Source organism: Octodon degus, unplaced genomic scaffold (genome assembly GCF_000260255.1).
Source record: "Octodon degus isolate 3935 unplaced genomic scaffold, OctDeg1.0 scaffold00026, whole genome shotgun sequence".
NCBI lineage: Eukaryota > Metazoa > Chordata > Mammalia > Rodentia > Octodontidae > Octodon > Octodon degus.
The window spans coordinates 3108669-3130416 of record NW_004524602.1 but is presented as its reverse complement, the minus strand read 5'-3'; the positions used below and the strand labels follow the sequence as shown (position 1 = coordinate 3130416).

The window sequence follows — 21748 nt, the reverse complement described above, 5'->3', positions numbered from 1 at the left end:
TTTATTTATTTATTTATTTATTTTTGGTACCGGGGATCAAACTCGAGACCTTGAGCTTGCTAGGCAAGTGCTTATGTCACTGAGCTGTCTCCCTGGCTTCTATTAATTTCTTAATAAGCAAAAAATATTTTGAACCACTAATAAAATATTAGTGTAAAAATAGTTCCTTTCACATTTAATCCTTCTCAATGTGTATTTTCATGTCTCATACCCAATGCATAATATGTAGGTATGACAGAAATCAATACATGACTGAGCCAACAAAGAGTTATCAATGCTGAAAATATTTAGTTCTGAGGGAAAAAGAAACTTAAGGACCTGAGTTCAATCCCCCGTTCCACAAAAAAAAAAGCAAGCAAGCAAGCAAGCAAAGAAGTCAGTACAATATGAGTCAATATATTTTACTTTGAAGCCCAATTTCGGCAACATTATTCTTCTGAAGCTGAATACAGTTTATTTGAGGGGGAATGGGGGCTGGGGAGATGGCTCAGTGGAATAAGTGCTTCCCGGGCAAGCGCAAGGGCCTGAGTTCAATCCCCGGTTCCGCAAAAAAAAAAAAAAAAAAAAAAAAATCAGAAAATCGATGAGCTATTTGGGGGGCGGGGGAGAGAATAGAGGTTTTCTACAAGTCTTTTCATTTCAGCCAACCAATTTTACAATCATGGGGGGCCCGCCCATTAGCTCAGTTGTTTAAGTGCCTGCTTAAAGGAGGCAGTCAGTTTCTTTGAGCGGTGGTTCCATTCCCACATACTCAAGGCAACCCAGACCAGCGCTGCTGCAGGTCAATGGGGAGCTACAAAAAAAAAAAAAAAAAAAAAAAAAAAAAAAAAAAAAAAAAAAAAAAAAAAAAAAAAAAAAAAAAAAACTTCTGCAATTTTACAGTCACAAAAACTGCTTACCAAACCCAAAACACCATTTCATCCCTGAAAGTATTCTGGTAGCATTTTTCTATATTCATTCAAAAAATTCATTAACTGAGATCTGTGCTAGAGATTAGAGATTCCATAGTGAATAGTACAACCATAGCTCAGGCCTTATGACTCCAAATCATTTCTACAAGCCTAAGAATCAAATACCTCCACTTTTACCAATACCATACTTGCAAAAGACCTTTACTATACATAAGCAGTGTTAAAATATTCTTTCCTGTAGCTGATTCTATTGCTGCCTATCAAACATACAGAGCCTTCGACCCTCAGATGCCATTTTATTCAGATAGACATTTTCTTTGGAGGGAGTATGGATTAGTTTCTAAATCAGTCATGGCTAAGTCTGTGCCAATAACTGATTTAAGTATGGGTGTGTGAAACAATACTGGCCAAGATGCGATGGGATAGGACTTGAGGGAGGAGATCCCACAGTAGTTTCTGATAAAGGTGTCCTCTTTCTTAAACTTTTGCATTTCAGTAAGGGGTAATCGTGGGCCAGCTGGGGAGATAATTCAGCTGCATAAGGGCTTGCAAGATCTTGAGTTCAATCCCCAGTACCAAAAAAAAGAGAAAATAATTTTGCCTCCTACTGAGACATTCGACAGTGTATGCAAAAATTTTTGGTTGTTACAACTGGTGGTAGTTAGAATGTTATTGGCATCCAGCAGAAACATTCTGAAACACACAGCCATTCTCCCATTAAAAAAAAAAAAAAAAGGCCTCACTTGTCAGCAGTGCTGAGATTAAGAAAGCCTGCTAAAGATAATATATTCTAAGAGATAGCCTCTTTTGTCTTGCTGAATATCGTGACTGGTTGAGACATACAGAACTGACAGTCACTAATAGCAATTTAAGGATAGCTGACACACACCCAGGAAAGCTTACAGAAGTAAAACTAAGCCCTACTTGTACCAGCCTTGGAAGTGATCTCTGGACTTACTGTGATATGAGTTTTCTGCTATTTAAGACAATGAGTAGAGCCTTCTATTCATATCCTGAGCATTCTGTACAATCAATGCAGCACTTCAACATTTATCATGAGCTTTTTCACTATAAGACTATTCCTTATAATGCACTTAAGCATTAGAGAAGCAGCATCTGGTCACTGTAATCTATAGTCATCTCCTAGTTTAAAGAAAAAGATACTAAGGGCCGGTCAGATAGCTTAGCCAGATGAGGGACCCAGCTCCGATCCCTGGCTTGCATGCACTGAGATGGCAATCGACTGAGTGTAGTGGTGCATGCCCATAATTCCAGTGTTTAGGAGGCTGAAAACAGGAGGATCACTATGAGTCTGATCTGTGTAGTGAGACCCTGTAGACCTTGTACTAAATACATTTTTAAAAAGAAAAGAAAAAGAGAGGGGAATGGTGGGGAGGGGAGGAGAGGAGATACTACTAAAAATTCCACCATTTGTCATCCTGGTAAACCTGTGTGCTTGACATCAATCATGTCTGTCTTCTAAACAATCCAATTAAATTTACCATTCTAGGCTAGGCATGGTGGTGCACAACTGTGATCCCAGCACAGTGACAGGTAGATCGTTCCAAGTTTGAAGCCAACCCTCTGCTACATAGTGAGTTCAAGGCCAGCCTGAACCACACAGCTAGACCCTGTCACAAAAAACAAACAAACAAACAATCAACCTACCTACCAGTCTCCAAATTCAGAAACAAAGGATGGAAGATTAAGTAACCTGCTCCAATTTACACAGTTAACAGATGTTTAAGTTAGGAATTGGACTACTGCCCAATGTTTGAGTTAGGAATTGGGCTATATCAGATTCCAAATTGTGTACTCTTTCCACAGGTGCAGGAGTAGAGAAAATATGTAGCTCCAACAGACGCAGGCAGGTCAAAGAACACAGATAGGGGGTTGTGTAGAATGAGCATACAAAGCAAAGGCAAAATGCACTTAGCACAGACAGCTGTGGTGTAATTCTAGCACTTGGGAGGCTAAGGCAGGAGGATTACTGTTAGTTCAAGGCAAGCCTGGACTACAAAGTAAATTCAAGGCCAGCCTAAACAGCACTGTCAAACTCTGGCTCAAGGAGAAGGGGAGATGGATACTTCACAGGCAAAACTTTGTAACATGCTTTCTGAGGAGGCCTCTTATTTCATAGAATTCTTCAAATATTTTACTTTATGGATACAAAAATTAAAATTACACCATGTTGTTGTACGACATCTAGATCATCCCTACTGGGGATTCTTTTTTTTTTTTTTTAAATGTATTTGGTACAGGGTCTCACTATGCAGCTCAGACCCGCAATGATCCTGTTTTTGGCCTTCCCAGAACTGGGATTACAGGCATGCGCCACCATGCGTAGTCTCAGTGGCCAGCCCAGCACACCCGGGGGAAGGGTCAGCATGGCGTGTGGTACTGGGGCCATCAAACCCCAGTCTCTGCACTTACCTAAGCAGGCACTTAACCCCCTGAGCTATCTCGCTGGCCCACTACTGAGGATTCTTCAGCTAGTTCTCATTTTTACTGCCATAGCCTCCACTCAAACACACAGATTTTGACTACTACCTGGAAACCACTTCTACCTGACTGCTATCAACAATTTGGACAACAGTGATCTAGCACTCACTCTATGTGATCTGCTTGGCTCTGCAGTTCACCTGTGCTCCTGCTCTAATCCCATAGTTTGTAAGTCAAAGAGGGTGAGAGCTCTGTCATGCAGGGCACTCACTGCTTAGTCTACCAGCTAGTACACAAATTTCTACTGAATTAAGAAACCAAAGCAAAAGAGCCAAAAAAAAAGTTAAGGTTTTAAAAAGATTATGAAGGCCAGGGAGATAGCTCAGTAAAATAAACGCTTGCCTGGCAAGCACAAGGGCCTGAGTTCAATCCCCAGTTCCGCCAAAATACATAAATAAATAGCAACTGGAGATTAATATGAGAAAGATGATAAACCAACAAAAGTGATGCAAAGCTGTTGTGTGACTGAGACAGTGGTGAGATAAAGCTGCTGACAATGATTCCGAGGGAATGTGAGACAAGGCTTTTGAGGAAGGCAGTTCAGTCATATCCAACATGAGCAGATAATAAGCCATCCTGGAACCATCACAAGCATAGATGAAGATAAGTAATTGATCCTTGAGGTTATGGTAAAGTAAAAGAAAAATGGACAAACATTCCCATTCAGATAAAATCCTAGGCTCCTGAAACCAAGTGACAGAACAGGAATACATCTTGGAGAAGAGACAAAAAAAATGCAGACCTCACTAAAATTGACCTAACAGGGGCACAAAACAGTTGTAGGAAACAAAAAAGAACCATACTCCAAAGACCTATTCTGCAGGCAGTTCAGACTTCCCAAAAGGCCAGTTATCTTGGTGCTGACATCAGCTTTACACAAAATCATTTGTTTCTCTAACCCTTACCCAGTGTTTAGTGTTAGTACACAAACGCTGAGCTAATACCATAAGACAGTATTCAGAAGTGTTTGGAGGGAGACAGTACAAAGTAGAAACAACACTTGTTGCTCAGTTTGGGGAAAAAAAGGCTTTGTATCATGCCACATAAAGAACTACATAATGAAAAGTAGAAAGACAAAGAAAATGACCATGGCTGGTTGCAAAGCTTTCTCAGCACATCAACAAATGTCCACTGTAAAGACTACAGGCTCACTGTGAGCCACAGGCCTTAACTCTGCTCCAAGAATTATGGGCAATGTGTACTACTTTGGGCTCTGCTGCAGGAATTTACAAATACAACTTGCAGCCAGACTCTGAGTTGTGCCTTTAGAAGGTTTCAGGTATCTTCCTGTACTCCTATACAAGTAGGATCTTCATTCATTTATTCATTTGGGATCTGTACACTGAGGACCAGCCATGTTCCTACCACTCAGAAAGCAGAAAGTGAAAAATATTTTCAAGAAGAGATAGTGACATCACAAGACAATAAGAGACTACAAAAGAGATGAAAAAGCAGGCTAAGACATTCAGTTGTCTTTCCCATATTTTAACACAAATATTAGGAAGTCCTAGACAAATTAAGCTGACTCACTACTCAAGTAATTCAGCCCAAAGTCCCCACTCTATATTAAGCAAGCTGGCCTTTCGCCACTGAAGAGTAAAGCATTTCACTTAGAAAAGACAAACTTCCCAGACTTTTTTTTTTTTTTAACCTTTCAATTTCAATGGCCAAGAATGTGTTAAGACTGGAGGCTGGCCACCTTCCTGTGTCATTTTTCTGCCAGTTGTTGACACAGAGGCCTTTGGCCAGGACCGCTTTTAACAACCCATTGTTGTGTAACCCTCAGTGCCACTTATTTATTGGCTTTTGTCACACATACATATTGTAAAGGGGAACTTTGTCCTACACTTAGCATGCTAACAGGCACCTGATGGTCAAACTGCAAAAGTTTTAGCACCAGTCTCAAAGCACTTTAGGAAAAGGTGCCTGCAAATAGTTGGAACCTTCTGATTACCACTCAAGGTCTAGGACCTGCATTTTCAGTCTGTTAGACATACAAAAGCACATCTGAGGTGATGAGAAGAGAGGAGGACTGTAAGCAGACCCATGAAAACCTGGTAAAACATAACTTCTAGACTCAGTGTGATGACTATTATATTCAATAGGGCTTTAAGCCAAATTTCAGTAATATATGACATCTTTTCAGTTTATAAGGCTCAAATCCATTTTCTAATTTCTAACTTCAAGGGAAAAAGGGAGATAGGGAGAGACTATGAGGGGAGTAGAGGGCAGGGGAGGGAAAAAGAGGGGAGTAAGGGGAGAGGAGAGGGGAGGGGAAGGAATCTGCAACTGATTCATCAGTGCCAAGTTGAGGCAATGTCATACCTAAGGAACAACTTCTGCCTACATATAAATGAGCTGAAGGCCAGCCATCTACTTTCATGTTCTATAGGCAAAAAAGCCTTAACTCAAATAGCTAAATTTGTATTCATGCACATGTAGCCAATGGTTCCTCCAGTTCAGTTTCAAAGGGAGGTACCTTTCCTCTGTCCCTGTAATGGTCAGCACTGTTATCAATCACATGGGATTTGACAAACATGATTTGTACCCATGCACAGACCTATGTTCTTAAGAAGCTTTTAATGGCTTCCTGACGCCCCCTGGCACTGATTTTGCTGTCATATACTTAATAACTATTAAACCCATCCCCACCCCAATCCAAGGAAAGAGATTAAAACTTGCCTATGCTAAATCTCCTATCAATGTTGAATTAGGCAACTAGAACTAACAAATTCCTTACCACTTCAATGCTAATCTTAAAAGTACACTTAAAAGTCAGTACTGGGTATGGTGTCTTACACTCATCATCCAGCACTCTGAAACGGGGGACGACCACAACTTTGAGCCTACCCTCAATTGGGCAATTTAGCAGGACACTGTCTCAAAATAATAATAAATATAAAAAGGGGTGGGATAGCCAGGCATGGTGGCACACACCTGTAATCCCAGCACTCAGGAGGCTGAGGCAGGAGGATCATTGAAAGTTCGCGACCAGCCTTGGCTACAAAGTGAACTCAAGGCCAGCCTGACCTGCATAGTGAGACCCTGTCTCAAAGAGACAAAAAAAAAATAGGGCTGGGATGTAACTTGGGGTGAGGGTCCTGAGTTCAAACCCTAGTAACACACACACACACACACACACACACACAGCAGAACTGAGGACAGCTTATATTACTGTAGTTTTATTAATCTACTAGTCTCAACATGAAATTACATGTATCAAAGATGATCACAAGGGAGACATTTTTATTCATCTTGTGGGGCTCAATAAACAAATAAATGGGAGCCAGGCATGGTGGCGCACACCTGTAATCCCAGCACTCGGAGGTTGAAACAGGAGAATCACTGTCAGTTCAAGACCAGCCTGGGGGCTACAAAAGCACAAGGCCAGCCCAAATCAAACAGCAAGACCCTGTCTCAAAAACAAACAAACACAGCTCTACTTCTATCAGAAACTAATACGGAGCCACCACTCAGCATTAAATTCTAAGACCACAGATATTTTCCACACTAATCTGGGTTCCAAAGGAGTCCTTTGCACCAGGTATGGTGACACACTGAGGCAGGAAAACCTGTGAGTTTGAGACCAGCCTACATTGCTACAAAGTGATTATAACGTCAGCCTGAACTATATCGCAAAACCTTATCTCAAAAAAAAAAAGTTCCCTGAAAGACAATGACCTTTTAATTCCCCATGATCTCCTTATCTAATTGTGTACAATTTATAATCTTGGAAAAGGGAACTGACCAAGTAGTAAAAACAAAATTAGCATCACACAAGGTATGCTTTGAGAGAGCCCACTCATGAATGCATCAAAGTGACTTGGTGAAGGTCAACAGAACTACATGTTTTCAAGTTAACTGCATAAGGGCTTTCAAAAGTCACTGTGACTGTTAGTAATGGGGAAAATGCCTAAATTAACATTATTACTTTAACATCCAACTATTGCTGTCCTAGGTATTTGCAAAACTGATCTGAAATCTCTATCCACACAAAAACCTACATATAAATACAGATGCATGATCACCAGAAGCTGGAAGCAATAAGATGTCTTTCAACACTGATGAGTAGATACACTGATACAGCCATATGATGGGGTGTTATTCAGCAGTAAAAATCAATGAGCACAAAAAGAGATTAATTACTCTTAAATACATATTGCTAAGCCAAAATGGCCAGTCTGAAAAGGCTATTATGTGGCATTCTGGAAAATAGACATTCTAGAGATGATAAAAAGATAAACAGTTAAAAAGGGAAAGAAGAAGGAACAAAAATAGACTTGAATAAAGGAAACTAGGACAATAAACTACTTTGTATGATACTGTAATCACAGACACAAGATTATGCATTTGTCAAAACCTACAGAATCTTATAGTACAAAGAATTAAGCAACTTTTAAAAATTCATTTAAGGGCTGGTGAGATGGCTCAGTGGTCTAAAGCACCTACTTGGAACAAGCTTGGCAAATCACAGGGACCGCGGTTCGATCCCCCAGCACCACATGCCAGCCAGCCCTGCCCCCTGGTGGGCTGAGCTGGCCACATACACACACACACACACACACACACACTAAATAAATAAATAAATAAATAAATTTAAAAAATTCATTTAGGAGGTTGAAAAAGGAATACTAAGATGGAATGCAGAATAATCTAATTTTATGATGAATATAAGAGACAAATTAATGAAATGGGCAGAAAACTTAAGTGATTCTGGACATAGAGTAAGATGAAAGGCAAAAGAAACTACATAACCACTGCATCTTATGTGATCATCTCCTACAGGGTAGAGAGGAAAAAAAGTAGTAATTCTGATGTTATTAACCTTCAAGTAACCCTTATCAGAAATGCCAGGGTCCAGACCACTTTTTATTTCAAAAATCTTGGAACATCTAAACATAATAAGATATCTTGGGGTTGGGACCCACAAATACAAAATTCCTTCCTTTTTCAAATATGCCTCAGACACAGGCTGAAAGTAATTTTATACAGTATTTTCAGTCACCTGAGACCAAGTATGAAACTTTCCATTTATGGCAATATGCCAGTACTCATTTTCTGCTTTCGTGTTATTAGACTGGGGATGCTCAACCTGCGTCACTACATGCAGATACAGAACTTAGTAATTATGAAAATGGGTAACCAATGGCAGGAGGCACATTTCTCCCTATGGGGAGTGGGGTTTACAGGAAAGCAGAGGAGGCTGAAACCATCCCCATGGTAATGGACTAAAGCTGGAAACATCAATACTCATTTATAATATACAAATTCCTTATGTTGGTATAGATAGGAACATGACAACATACATTTCCTTTTGCTGTTAGCTATAGGATGAAACCACACAGCAATGACAGCACACCTAGTATCCATAAACTGATTTCTAATGACATTCTCCGATAAAAGGAGACAGGACTTCTTGGAGATAGAGTTGGGTCTGATTCCAGGGCTAGGGCAAGAAATACATAAGATAAGCCTTAGGCACCTTGCAGTGTCAGAAAATACATAAGTCAAAGGGACATGGAAGTCAACTGAAAGAGCTCTCTCCTAATGACTAAAGTGGACATGATGTGAGCATGAAAATAAAGTAGTATTGATTATAAGCCAAAGTATAAAGTTAATAGAAAAAAAGGCATTAGCCATGAGTCCATACCATACTGCTATAAAAGACTAAATAAGTACATAAGCAGAAGAAGACGTAATTCTCTGGTAGAGAAAGCCAAGTAACTTAGTAGTCACTATACTGTCAAGGAGTAGGAGCTCTATTTGGATGTGGATTGTGCAAAAGGTATAATCATAAAGAGGGAAAAATGGTAACTTTACAAAGGTAGAACCATATACATCCTACCTTAACCAAGTGATCAGAGAAAATATCACAAACCATGGGTACGTTAAGTACACTTGATACACGTAATAAAAATGTGTTTTACCTGCCCAAACATATAACCCTAGTCTTTGTTTTTGCGGAACTAGGGATTGAACTCAGGCCCTTGCACTTGCCAGGGAAGCGCTTATTCTACTGAGCCATCTCCCCGGCCCCTATAACCCTAGTCTAATCATGAGAGAAATATCACACAAATACTAATTTTTTTTTTTTTTTTTTTTGCAGGACCGGTGATTGAACTCAGATCCTTGCGTTTGCCAGTCAAGCGTTTATCCTACTGAGCCATCTCCCCGGCCCCAACAAATACTAATTGTGGGACATCTATAAAACACCTGACTAGTATTTATCAAAACTATGTCATCAAAAATAAGGACTAAAAAAAAATAAGTAAGAACTGAGAAAATGCCAGTCAAGGGGAGACATGACTATTAACTAGTAAGGCAACAAAGATGCTTTAGGAATTCCAGGAATATGGACTTCAGGTTAAAAACTGGAGCAGCACTGCATCCAGATTGGATGGGTAAGTGTGGACAGGGCTCCTCCTCTTCTTCCCTCACCTCCTCTTTGCTCCTGCCCCCACTCCACGCTGGCTCCAGGGCCATGGTCATGAACTCAGTGCAGAAGCAGTGCTCAGGCCCCCCAGGATAAGGAAAATACATGAATTCTGAGCATGCGTGTTTGCCAAGGACATCTTGGGATCTAGTAATCCTTATGTGAGAATGACCTACAACCCAAAGAATGAAGTTTTTACAAATGCACAAACAGAAAACAATTAAAATGGGGCCGAGACTTAGCTCAGTGGCACAGTACCTGCCTTGCAAGCACAAGACCATGAGTTCGATTCCTGGTACCAAAAAAAATTCAAATGTCTTAGAATCCAAAGAGGAAGAAATACTATTTGAGCTGTTGGCGCCTTTCTTTTTCTGTTCACCTAAAAAACCAACATCTTGAGAAACCTGGCTGCCTTTTGGTTTCTGCTTCCCCAGTACCCTGCTAATCCCAGCCCAGCTCACATTCAAGTTTCCCCTACACCAGCTTATTTGATTTGGCTCAGGGAACACCATACTTGATTTCATTTAGGAAGAAAGCTGCTACTCATCTGTGTTCTACTTTTTTTTTCCCCACCAGTAATAAACTCAGGTCCCATACTGCTGAGCTATATCCCAGCCCATGTGCTACATTTGAAGATCATTGTTTGTTTGTCCTGCTCAATTTTAACAAAGCAAAGACATTGCTGAGGCCAGGCAGAGAGGCTGTTGCTGACCCAGTCATCAGCATGAAGATCGCTCCAGATTTAGAGGATGATCTCCTTTGTGCTATTTAGCCTGGCACAGAGACAGCATTTCAAGTCAGTCTGAAAACTGTGGATTCTTGAGAAAATGGTATTGAGTCAACTGGACAGTCACATGGAGAAAAACAAATCAAATTCCAATTCTGCTTATTCATCAGTATAAACTCTTGGCTGATGGTGTCTGGTCTGGTTGTTGCTCTGGCATGTGCATGTGTACTTAAAGAACTTGAAAGTTCTAAGCAGCTGATATTTATTTAGATTTACTGTTACTTTTATTGCATTTTATCCAGAAATACTTTTTTTTTTTTTTTTGGTGGAACCGGGGATTGAACTCAGACCCTTGCGCTTGCCAGGGAAGCTCTTATTCCACTGAGCCATCTCCCTGGCCCCTAGAAATACGTATTTTTAATGTGTTGAAATTTTCATTGTATAACCTATTTTTTTCTATCAGTGGTTTGCCCATATTAGTCAAAATAGCAGTAGAATAATATCTGTCTTGTCCTCAATTTTAATGGGAATGGAGCAAACATACCTGCATTAAATATAGATAGGTTTTTATGATTTATATTATAGATATTTAGCTACTGCTATTTTTTCAAGAGAAAAAAAACAAAACACAACACATGGTCAGTTTCAGCCATAACACAGTAATCAGGTGTTGGGCTAAACGTGGCGCTATAACCAACTAGAAAGCAATGTAGTGGGCAGGGAGGGAAAAGGAGGGATATTAATCAGAAGGTCCAAGCACTCAGTTATAAGAGGAAAAGATTCTGGGGAATCTAACATGCAGCCCAAAGACTATAGCTATAATTCAGTATTGTTTGCTTGAAATTTGTTGCGTGGATTTTAAGTGTCTATATATATGCACACAAAATGGTTAACTGTGTAGTAATGAATGTGTTATTTACTGTGGTATTTCACAAAGTTTACATATGCCAAATCATCATGTATACATCATAAGGTATTGTTGATCCATTAAATCAAAGCATATATAATTTATGATTATATATACCTCAAAAATGTGGTGCCAGATGTGGTGGCACATACCTGTAATCCCAACACTCGGAAGGCTGAGACAGGAGGATCTCTGTGAATTTGAGGCCAGCATAATCTACTAAGTGAGTTCCAGGCCAGCATGAACAACATAGTGAGACCTTGATTAAAAAAAAAAACAACTGGAAAAACTTAGATATAATGAACTATCTAGATTACAATGAAAAAGATATAAAGACATAGCACACAAAAAGCAATCAAGGAGCCAGGATGATGGCTCAGTAGAATAAGCGCTTGCCTGGCAAGCCCAAGGGCCCGAGTTCAATCCCCGGTTCCACCAAAAGAAAAAAAGAAAAAACACTTCCAAGTAAGGCCATCCTCGGAGTTGGTGGGGACTCTAGATAGCTCAGCAGATTAAAGTGCCTCCTTAGGCAGATGCAGGGACCAGGGTTAGATCCCCAGCATGCCATACCAAGCTAGCCCCACCCCAGGGGCACACTGAGATGGCGAATGAGACTGGGCATGGTGGCACAAGCCTATAATCCCAGCACTCGGGAGGCTAAAAACAGGAGGATTACTACGAGTCCAATCTTGTAGTGAGATCCTGTAGACCCAGTACTAAATACATTAAGAAAAAAAAAAGCAATCAAACAAGTATCTCTTTCAAAATCAAAGTTAGTTTCACAAGAAGGATTACAAAGGATAAAGAGGGCCTTACAAAATGATAAGGATCAATCCCTCAGAGTAACAATTTAACTGTATATACCTAACAACAAAGCTTCAGATACAAAAAGCAGTAACTGATTAGAAAAAAAAGAAATGGCTAAATGTATTACTATACTGGGAGAATTCAAAACTCTTCTCTTTCTCAGTAATTGGTAGAACAGGTAAACTAAAATTTAGCAAAGATACCAAGTCCTTAGAACAGTAGTGGTTTTAGGAGCCAGGAGAAGGCTCAGTGGAATAAGTGCTTCCCAGGCAAACAGTACTGGTTTTACCTATTTTTTGATTCTTTATCCAGTAACAACTGAATGTTATCTTTTCAAGTGTACATGGAATATTTATTTTTTTTAATGTTTTTATTGAGAAACAAATGCCAATGAGACAGTTTCACAACTAATTACTAGTACATTTTCAATAATTAATACATTGCATATTGTTGTCTTAGTGGTTATTCATTGTACAAGATGCAGAACTAATATCCTGTCTCATAGAATATTTATTTTTTTAAATTTATTTATTTGTGTGGGGGGGGCAGCTCAGCCCACCAGGGGCGGACTGGCTGGCATGTGGTGCTGGGGGATTGAACCGTGGTCCCTGTGCTTTGCTAAGCTTGTTCTAAGTAGGTGTTTTAGACCACTGAGCCATCTCACCAGCCCTCATGGAATATTTATTGTACTGAGTAATCAGGCCATAAACCAAAATTTAAAAAATTTAAAGACTAGTAATCACAAAAATTAAAGTCTCTAACTCTGCTAGAATTAAAGTAGGAATCAATGACAGAAAGCTAGGCGAGAGGGGAAAAAAGAAAGATGGAAAAGAAAATCCCAAAATATTTGGAGCACTTGTAAATAATTCATGGGTCAAAAAGAATTCTCAAGAATTAGAAAAAATTTTAACAGAATGAAATAAAAATACAAAATCAAAATACGTGGGTTGCAGCTAATAAAATGTAGAGAGGGAAATGTGTAGCATTGGGGAAAGCTCGGAACTATATGTCGTGGCATATGCCTGTAATCTCAGCATCTAGAAGGCTAAAGGCAGGAGGATCCCTGAAAGCTCAAGGTCACAAAGTGGCCTGGGCTACAAAGGGAGTTCAAAGCCAGCCTGACCTGTATAGTGAAATACAGGCACAAAAAGATAAAATCAAAACAAAACAAAAAACTAGGGCAATTTGAATAAAACAGACACTTTAATAATAATGCATCAAAATTGGTTAATTATATCACACACAATATATTATAAATATGTAAGAAAAATTATGTAGACTAACAAAAGTCATTTCCTTGTCTGCATCTTGTACAATGAATAACCACTAAGACAACAATATGCAATGTATTACTATAAATGTACCAGTAATCGGTTGTGAAACTGTCTCATTGATATTTGTTTCTCAATAAATTTTAAAAAATAAATTGAATATGCTCCAAAATTAAAAAAAAAAAAGTCATTTCCAAATGCATGGGATATTATAAACTACCTGAGCTTTTACCAAGTCAGTATTTTTGGTAAAGAAAAAAGTTTTAAAGAAAAGAAGAAAGCAAAGACTAAAAGGATAAAATAAAAATAAAGCAAATGAAAAAGAAGGAATCACTTTCTAGCAAGTGAAACAAAATAAATCATTTCCTAAAAATACAGACTTAACAATAAATTTCAGTCCTCTTCAATTCAGACAGCTGCTTCACAGCCACCTAATTGGCCTTGAAATACCACTCTTTAATTTTTTTTTCTGCTGTTTATTTATTTTTAGTATTTATTTATTGTGGGGGGGGCAGCTCAGCCCACCAGGGGGCGGGGCTGGCTGGCATGTGGTGCTGGGGGATCGAACCGCAGTCCCTGTGCTCTGCTAAGCTTGTTCTAAGTAGGTGCTTTAGACCACTGAGCCATCTCTCCAGCCCACCACTCTTTAATTTTTAAAAATTAATTTTTATTTTGTTTTTCAGTTGGATTATAACATTAAAAAAAAAAGTGATGGTTTCTCTTATAGGAGAAATCCAAAATATAAAGAGTAAAATAAAAGATAGATTGTGGGAAACAGGGATGAAGACTGTGGAGATGATAAGGGGACCTGGGGATGGGGGAAAACAGGAAGGTGTGGAGGGGAAGGAAAAATAAAAATCAAGACTGGACATATAGCTCTGAGGAACAAGCAACTGCCTGGTGAGTGCAAGGTCCTGAATTTGATTCCCAGTATTAAAAAAAAAAAGAGAGAAAAAGGGAAATAAAAATGATTAAGATGCAATTATGTGTATAGGCACTAATTCCCCAGGATGAATATCATTATTTATTGCAAACATACACAAATTTAAAAAAATAAACTAAATACAAATAAATGTATTTGCCCTGACACAGATACCATCTCACAAGCCAGAACTCACAGCACAGTAACTACAAACATGTACTAATAAAAATTTTTTAAAGTTAAAGAATAAAATTTCAAAAACAAAATTCCTAGTCTATTCTGCCACTATCTCTGGGTATACAAATCATTAAGTTAAAGTTAGAAGTTTGTTGGGCTGGCCAGATAGCTCAGTGGACTAAAGTGCCTACTTTGGCAGAGCACATTGGCCAAGGAACCCTGGTGTACTGTGCTAGCCCCAGCTAGCGTACTAGGGGTGTGCTGAGCTGGCGATTGAGACTGGGCATGGTGGAGCACCTATAATCCTGGTGCTTGGGAGGTTGAAAACAGGAGGATCACTGAGTCAGGTCTACCTAATGAGACCCTGTAGACCCTGTCCTAAATTCATTAAAAAGAAGTTTGTCACTTAGAAGTAATTTTTAAAAAGGAATATTCATGTTCATTTAAGGAATATGACAGAATGTTATGGTTCATAATTACAACTTACTCTAGATTTTCAGATGCTGCCCAGCAGAAAGTCCAGACATAGGAAGGCTTCAGTCTATAGCATTAGCTTTTGCTTAACACTCAGGCGCTGAGTACCTGAGGTGAAAACCTAGTTAGAAAGAACTTTACAGCAAAGTCTCCACTGGTAAGGTAATAGTATCGGGAATATTATGTGGCCTGGAAGAAATCTATTACTACCCAATGCAATTCAGCCTCCAGATGAGCCAAGTGAGGTCACATAAGCCCAATGTAGACTTTGCCTGTCACAGGGCAATTATCCTGCATATCCAGGCGATAATCAAGATCTGCCTGTCTACTGGTGCACCCCTGGGTAATTAATCTATATGTTCACCCATGCCTACAAGGTGTTCAGAGAGGAATACCACCTCAGTGATGATTATCAACGTGTGGTGTAATATAGCAACGTGGACTGCTGAAGGGGGTTTGGCAGGTAGCATCCTTCCTTATGCTCTACAACCTTCCCCAGGATAGGAAGTAACTATGTAAGTTTGCTAAATGGTCCTTAGGCTAGAGAGAACATAGATACAGGAAGAAAATGCCCCTTTCTTCCTCTGTGGAACAATGGCTCAAACAATATACTTCCTAGGCAAAATGAAGGCTCCACGCAAACCAGATTCTGTACATTTAAACTGTGAGAGGAAAGCAGTCCCTTGTAACTTACAACCAAATCCTTTCTGAAAATTCCAACCTGGGATAAGAGGACTTGCAAGATAGCTCAGCAGACTAAGTGCTTGCTTAGGCAAGGGTAGGGACCAGGGTTCGATCCCTGGCATCACATGCCGCACCAGCAACAGCTGAGCTGGCCACCGAGACCGGGCGTGGTGGCACATGCCTATAATCCCAGCATTGAGCTGTGCAGTGAGACCCTGTACCAAATACATTAAAAAAAAAAAGTAAAAAACAAACCTGGAATAAAGGCTTTGTTGCTATCCAAAGAAACAAATTGTTTTTTTTCTAAAATAAGCTAGTATATTTTTGAACTATTTACTTGTTAAAATAAGTGAATTTGTTAAAAAGTATAACACAATCTAGTAAATAACTATGGTTCTATAATTGTCAAATAACATTCAATAGTCCCTTATTATCGAATAAAACTCACAAGCAATGCACACTGGTACATGTTCTCCTTGATGTGCCCAATAAAGGCAATAACAGAGAAAACTTGGGCTAGGGAGATAGCTCAGCAGCGTAAGTACCTGCCTGGTAAGTTCAAGGTCCTGAGTTCAATCCCTGATATCACAAAAAAAAAAAAAAAAAAAAAAAAACTTAAAAGAAAACTAAACACCAGCTACACAACAGTGGTGCATGTCTAAATCCCAACATTCAAAAGGCTGAGGCAAAAGGATTATGAGGACAGCCTAAACTACGTAGTGAATTCTAAGCTGGCCTGAATTACATAGCAAGACTCTGTCTCAAAAAACAAAAATCACAAATCTGTCAGAAAAATGAAAGACCACAGAGATGTCCACATCAGTCTCCTCCTCAGAGCCAAACAGCAAAAAGAAATACTCAAGAATTTGCTGAATTAAAAGAAAAAAGACAAAAAGAATTCCCTGAATAAACCAGTGGCATATACCTTATCACCCCTGTCCTCAGGAGGCTGAGGAAAAATCAAGAATTTGAGGCCAGCCTAGGTCAACTCAGCATGCCCCTGTGTCTAAGTTTATTTATTTATTTTTTTAAAATGTTAATTTATTTATTTGTGTGTGTGGCCAGCTCAGCCCATCAGGGGGCGGGGCTGGCTGGTATGTGGTACTGGGGGATTAGAACTGCAGTCCCTGTGCTTTGCTAAGCTTGTTCTAAGTAGGTGCTTTAGACCACTGAGCCATCTCATCAGCCCCCCTGTGTCTAAGTTTAAAACAAAACAAAACAGTACTCAGAAGGTTGAGGCAGGCCAGCTTCTACATAATGAATCGAAGGCAGCCTAAGACTACACAGTGAGACCCTGTCTCAAAAACAAAACAAGACAAAGAGATTGGAGCATAGTTCAGTGACAGAGCACTTGCCTAGCATTTGTGAGACCTGCAACAGTTCCAGTACATGTTCAATCAGATTTTTAAAAAATCACAGTAAATTTCAATGAATTCTGGGCAGATCACTGACTTTTCTGAAGGAAAGAAAGTGATGGGAGTTGGCAAAAAACTTGCATGCATCTCTAACAGCTCACTTCCTTTCCTAAGGGGCTAACCCTGGAATGAGCAAACCATGTTATGTTCCTATGAAGCTCTGCCAGCATCCTTTTTATTAGAGTAATAAAAGTTTGAAGAGCAACAAATCCTGAAACAGCACCTTGACTACTTACAGGAGTTATGCCGGCGACGGAAGCTTTTGGACTGACTCAAGGGCTCCATGTGCCTGTCCACGTAGCTCTTAGAGCATTGCTGTTGCTGGGGAGAAACGGCAACATCCTGGCTCTTCACATCTGTCCTCTTAGGGATGTTTTGAGGGGCACTGCTGGAAGAAGTCAGCTTCTTGACCAACTTGCCTGTGCCATTCTGATTGATACCCACTTGGTACCCAACAGCAGAGGGACCTAATTCTGTCTGGTGAGGGTCTCCAAAATGGTGGCTGTCCCCAGGACCTGGTATCTCCAGTATTTTTAGTTCTGTGATATCACCTGCCCTGAAATACACAAGAGTCCAAGACTTAAAATTGCAGTAATGAAAAAGATGAAACTAGGATTAACAGCAAACAGCTATCCCTTTGCAAAACTAAATTTCAATGACTTATGAGAGGCAGAAACTAAGGATGGTGGCAGACGCTAAAAGAGAAGGCTCAGTCACTAACATTCAACTCACATAGCACTGATCCTAAAGTGACTACTGTTAATAACAAAGCTACATTATCATCTTATTCAGAATCCATAATGGCTTTTTAAAAAATTCATTCACTTACCTGCTCAGTCAAAAGACATAAAGAATATATACTTTGGGGGGGAGAAGCCTTTATGATAAGAACAGAATATACCGAGATAAAAATCAGTATGCGTCCACAAGGAACTCAAAGTCTGGTTGGAGAAGTACAAATACATAATGAAAGTGTTAAATGCTGTAAAAGATGTAAATATAAGGTCCTAGAGAGTCTAAAAGTAAAATACTTAAACTAATTTGGTAGACACAACACATAAGCTAAATCTGAGGTGGAGGACAGCAGGGAGAAGATTAATTACAAGCAGAGGCTCTGAGACTAAGAAAACATGAAAATATGAAGAGATGGAAACGCTACAGAGCTATGAAGGGAAGGAAGCTTGTAAAGGGCCATCAGGAATTGAGAGCTCAGAGGTAACCAGGGGGCAGATTCTGGGCATGATAGATTTCTTGAGGCACTAGGAAAAGTGAAGAAACTAAAAGCAGGGGCCACCATTCAGGAGACCAAGCAAGAAACAAGAGATAAACCAGTCCAATGACAATAAAAAAGGGAGCAGGGAGGATGGGCCACAGGATGTGGTGATTAACTGAAATGAACATTAAAGAGAAAGAAGAGTTTATTATGATTCCTAAATTCCAAACTTTGTTAAAGTCACCAATAATGGATAGAACTCTGAAGGAGACATCTGAAAACCTTGAATTTAAGATATACTGTAGAACATTCAACTGTAAGTGACCAGCAGCCAATGAAAGCATATAAAACTGAGACATTATGCCTAAAGATAAAAATCTAGGTCACATGAGGCTGGGTGTGATGGTACATACCTATATCCCAGCATTTGGAGGCTGAGACAGAAGGATCGTTGTAAGTTTGAGACCAGCCTGGGCTACAAAGTGAGCTCAAGGCCAGCCTCAACTGCACAGCAAAACCCTATTTCAAAAGGACAACAACAACAAAAAAAAATGTAGTGCACATTAATGTATAAAAGGTGCACATGAAACTGAACTAATTCAGAAAGATGATAACATTAGAAAAAAGGTAAAGAAAAAAAAAAAAAAGGTAAAGGAGAGACTAGAGAATGAAACCACAAAAAGGCAGAAGGACTGACAGGAACTATGGCCATAAGGTAAGGGAAAGGACAGTGGTAGTGCACAAGCAAGATGGGGGAGGGTGTTTTCATGAGAAAAGCCTGGGAATATTAGAATGCAGAAAAACAATACAAAGACTGAAGAAACAAGGCACTGAAGAGGTGTCAAAGGAGGTAGACAATGACAACATTTAAAACACCCATGGACACAGGAATACATCCATAGAAACTACAGAGAAGGTCAGCAGTAAGAATGAGTACATCCACAAAAGGTAAAACTGTGTGTGCATAAGGAAGGAACTGCTCATAACAATCAAAGCAGCTCCTACCTGATTGTCTGTCTGTCATCTTCTTTTTTCTTTCTTTCTTTCTTTTTTTTTTTTTTGGTACAAGGGACTGAACTCAGGATCTTGTACTTGCCCGGCAGGCGCTTATGCTTCTGAGCTATGTCCCTGGCCCAAAATTTTGTTTTTGTACCAGGAATCAAATTCACAATCTTGTGCTTGCCAGGCAGGCACTATGCCACTAAGCTATATTCCCAGCTCTCTGAGAGCCTTTCCTTATGTTAGAATGGGAGACTGTCCATCAAATGGATTGACACACACTTGTAATCACAGCTACACAGGTAGGCAGGTTGCAAAATGAAGCCTAACATGGGCAACTAAGTAAGATACTGTCCAAAAACTTAAAAAGGGGTAGGGATACAGCTCAGTGATATAGCACCTTGAATTCTAACCCCAGTACTGCAAGGAAAAAAAGTGAACTTGAGGGTCAGGGATATAGCTCAGCATTGCAAGTGCCTGCATGGCAAGTGCAAGGTCCTGAGTTTGATTCCCAGTACCAAAAAAAAAAAAAAAAAAAGTGAACTTAGAATCAACTGGCAGATACTCAGAAAAAGACTACGAGACACAGAGAAAACAAAACAAAAAAGACTCTTGGAACTAAAGATTTCAGTTACTGGTTACAGTGTATTTCTAGTAATTAATATATGTACAACTCTACAAAGACACATTTATACAAGGGATAAAATTAATAAGGACCATCAATGTGTGAAAGCACAAATAAAACAGAACTGAGCAATAAAAACTATAAGCAAAAGCTTATACTAAACTTAAATCATGTAAGAAGGCATGCTTGAGCCAGAGGTAAGAACAGGTTTACAGCAAGACATAGTGGCACATGCCTGTAATGCTAGTTACAGGAACTGAAAAAGGTGCTTTGCAAGTTCAAGGCCAGCCTTAACAAGTTAGAAAGCTTCTATCTTAATTTTTTTTTTTTTAAGTGCTGGGGATATAGCTCAGTGGTAAAGCACCCTGGGTTCAACCCCCAGTATACAAACCCCGAGTTCTCAGTTAAAAGGTAAATACAACCGAAAGTCTCTGCTGCCTTGGTTTAAAATTGGATTCCGTAAAATTTCACATCTGACAAGATGATACTCAAATGTAGCTTCATCCAAGAGAATCAGACCTCTTCAAGCACCACTGATCACCAGGCTTGATTTGAGGAGTCAGGACTCCTTACCTGAAGGTGACTTCGGGCACAAGACACTTCACTCCATTGTGGAAAGGCCGGGTGAGGGAAATGGTCTGGCTGACCTGGTCCACTGCTGACACTCTTCCTTGGTAGACACCCAAGCTGTCTCCACAGTTGATAGACACGATACTACCAAGCCAATCCGTAGCCATGTTTCAGAAGCAAGACACTATGAAAAGGAGGAACCATGCAATGCACCTTGAAGAAGAAACATCTATAATTAAACTCAAAAAAAAAAAAAAAAAATCAGATTCTGTTCCAGATGTTTCTTAACACATATTCTATCACAACCTTAACTGAGGTAAAAAGCATTTAATTTTTTTTCTCATCAATGTGCATAAGTAATATTACTTAATAACAAAGATTTTGTAATGCTTTAAATACAAATTAACTACATGCTGTGGTTGCCATGCCTCCAGGTGTGCTGAGCCAGCCACCAAGATTTGGCATAGTGGTACACGCCTGTAATCACAGCACTGGAGAGGCTGAAAACATACACTCACTAGGAGTCCAAGCTGTGTAGTGAGACCCTGTACCAAATACATTTAAAAAAAAAAAGTAAATACAAATTAAAGGTAACACTGACCAATTGGACAATGTGATTATTGGGAAGGCTAAGGCAGGAGGATCACAAGTTCAATACCAGCCTGAGTGATTTAGCAAGATCCTGTCTCAAAATTAAAAAAAAAAAAAAAAAAAAAAAAAGACTAGGGATGTAGCTCAATGCTTTCAAGAGACTATGTGGTCAACAAATAATGTTAATGATAAATTAGCCCCCCCCCAAAAAAAAGACAACTTAAGACATAATAGAACATGACACCTAACAACTGTAGAATTTACTCTTTTGTAGTCTGCATGGAACATTCACCTATACAGAAGCCCTTAAGCATGAATAAATTTCAAAGGACCAAAATCACAGTGAATTCTCTGTCTACAACAATTAAATTTGAGGGCTGGAGAGATGGCTCAGTGGTCTAAAGCACCTACTTGAAACAAGCTTGACAAAGCACAGGGACCGCGGTTCGATCCCCCAGCACCACATGCCAGCCAGCCGCGCCCCCTGGTGGGCTGAGCTGGCCACACACACACACACACA

At 39.6% G+C, this 21748-nt stretch overlaps 1 protein-coding gene across 4 annotated transcripts in view; it reads right to left on the bottom strand.

Annotated features, from left to right (window-relative positions):
- Edc3 (enhancer of mRNA decapping 3) overlaps nucleotides 1–21748 on the bottom strand; it is a 62337-nt gene that overhangs the window by 28327 nt on the left and 12262 nt on the right. For 2 of the 4 annotated variants that reach the window (XM_023712515.1, XM_023712516.1), the window contains exons 2-3: nucleotides 20641–20850; nucleotides 17467–17786 (exon numbers count right to left, since the gene is read on the bottom strand). In XM_023712515.1, coding sequence (XP_023568283.1) covers nucleotides 17467–17786; nucleotides 20641–20804 — 484 coding nt within the window. In that variant the 5' untranslated portion in view covers nucleotides 20805–20850. Of the gene's footprint in view, nucleotides 1–17466; nucleotides 17787–20640; nucleotides 20867–21748 lie in introns of all 4 variants that reach the window. The other 2 variants (XM_023712517.1, XM_023712518.1) reach the window with 2 other exon arrangements.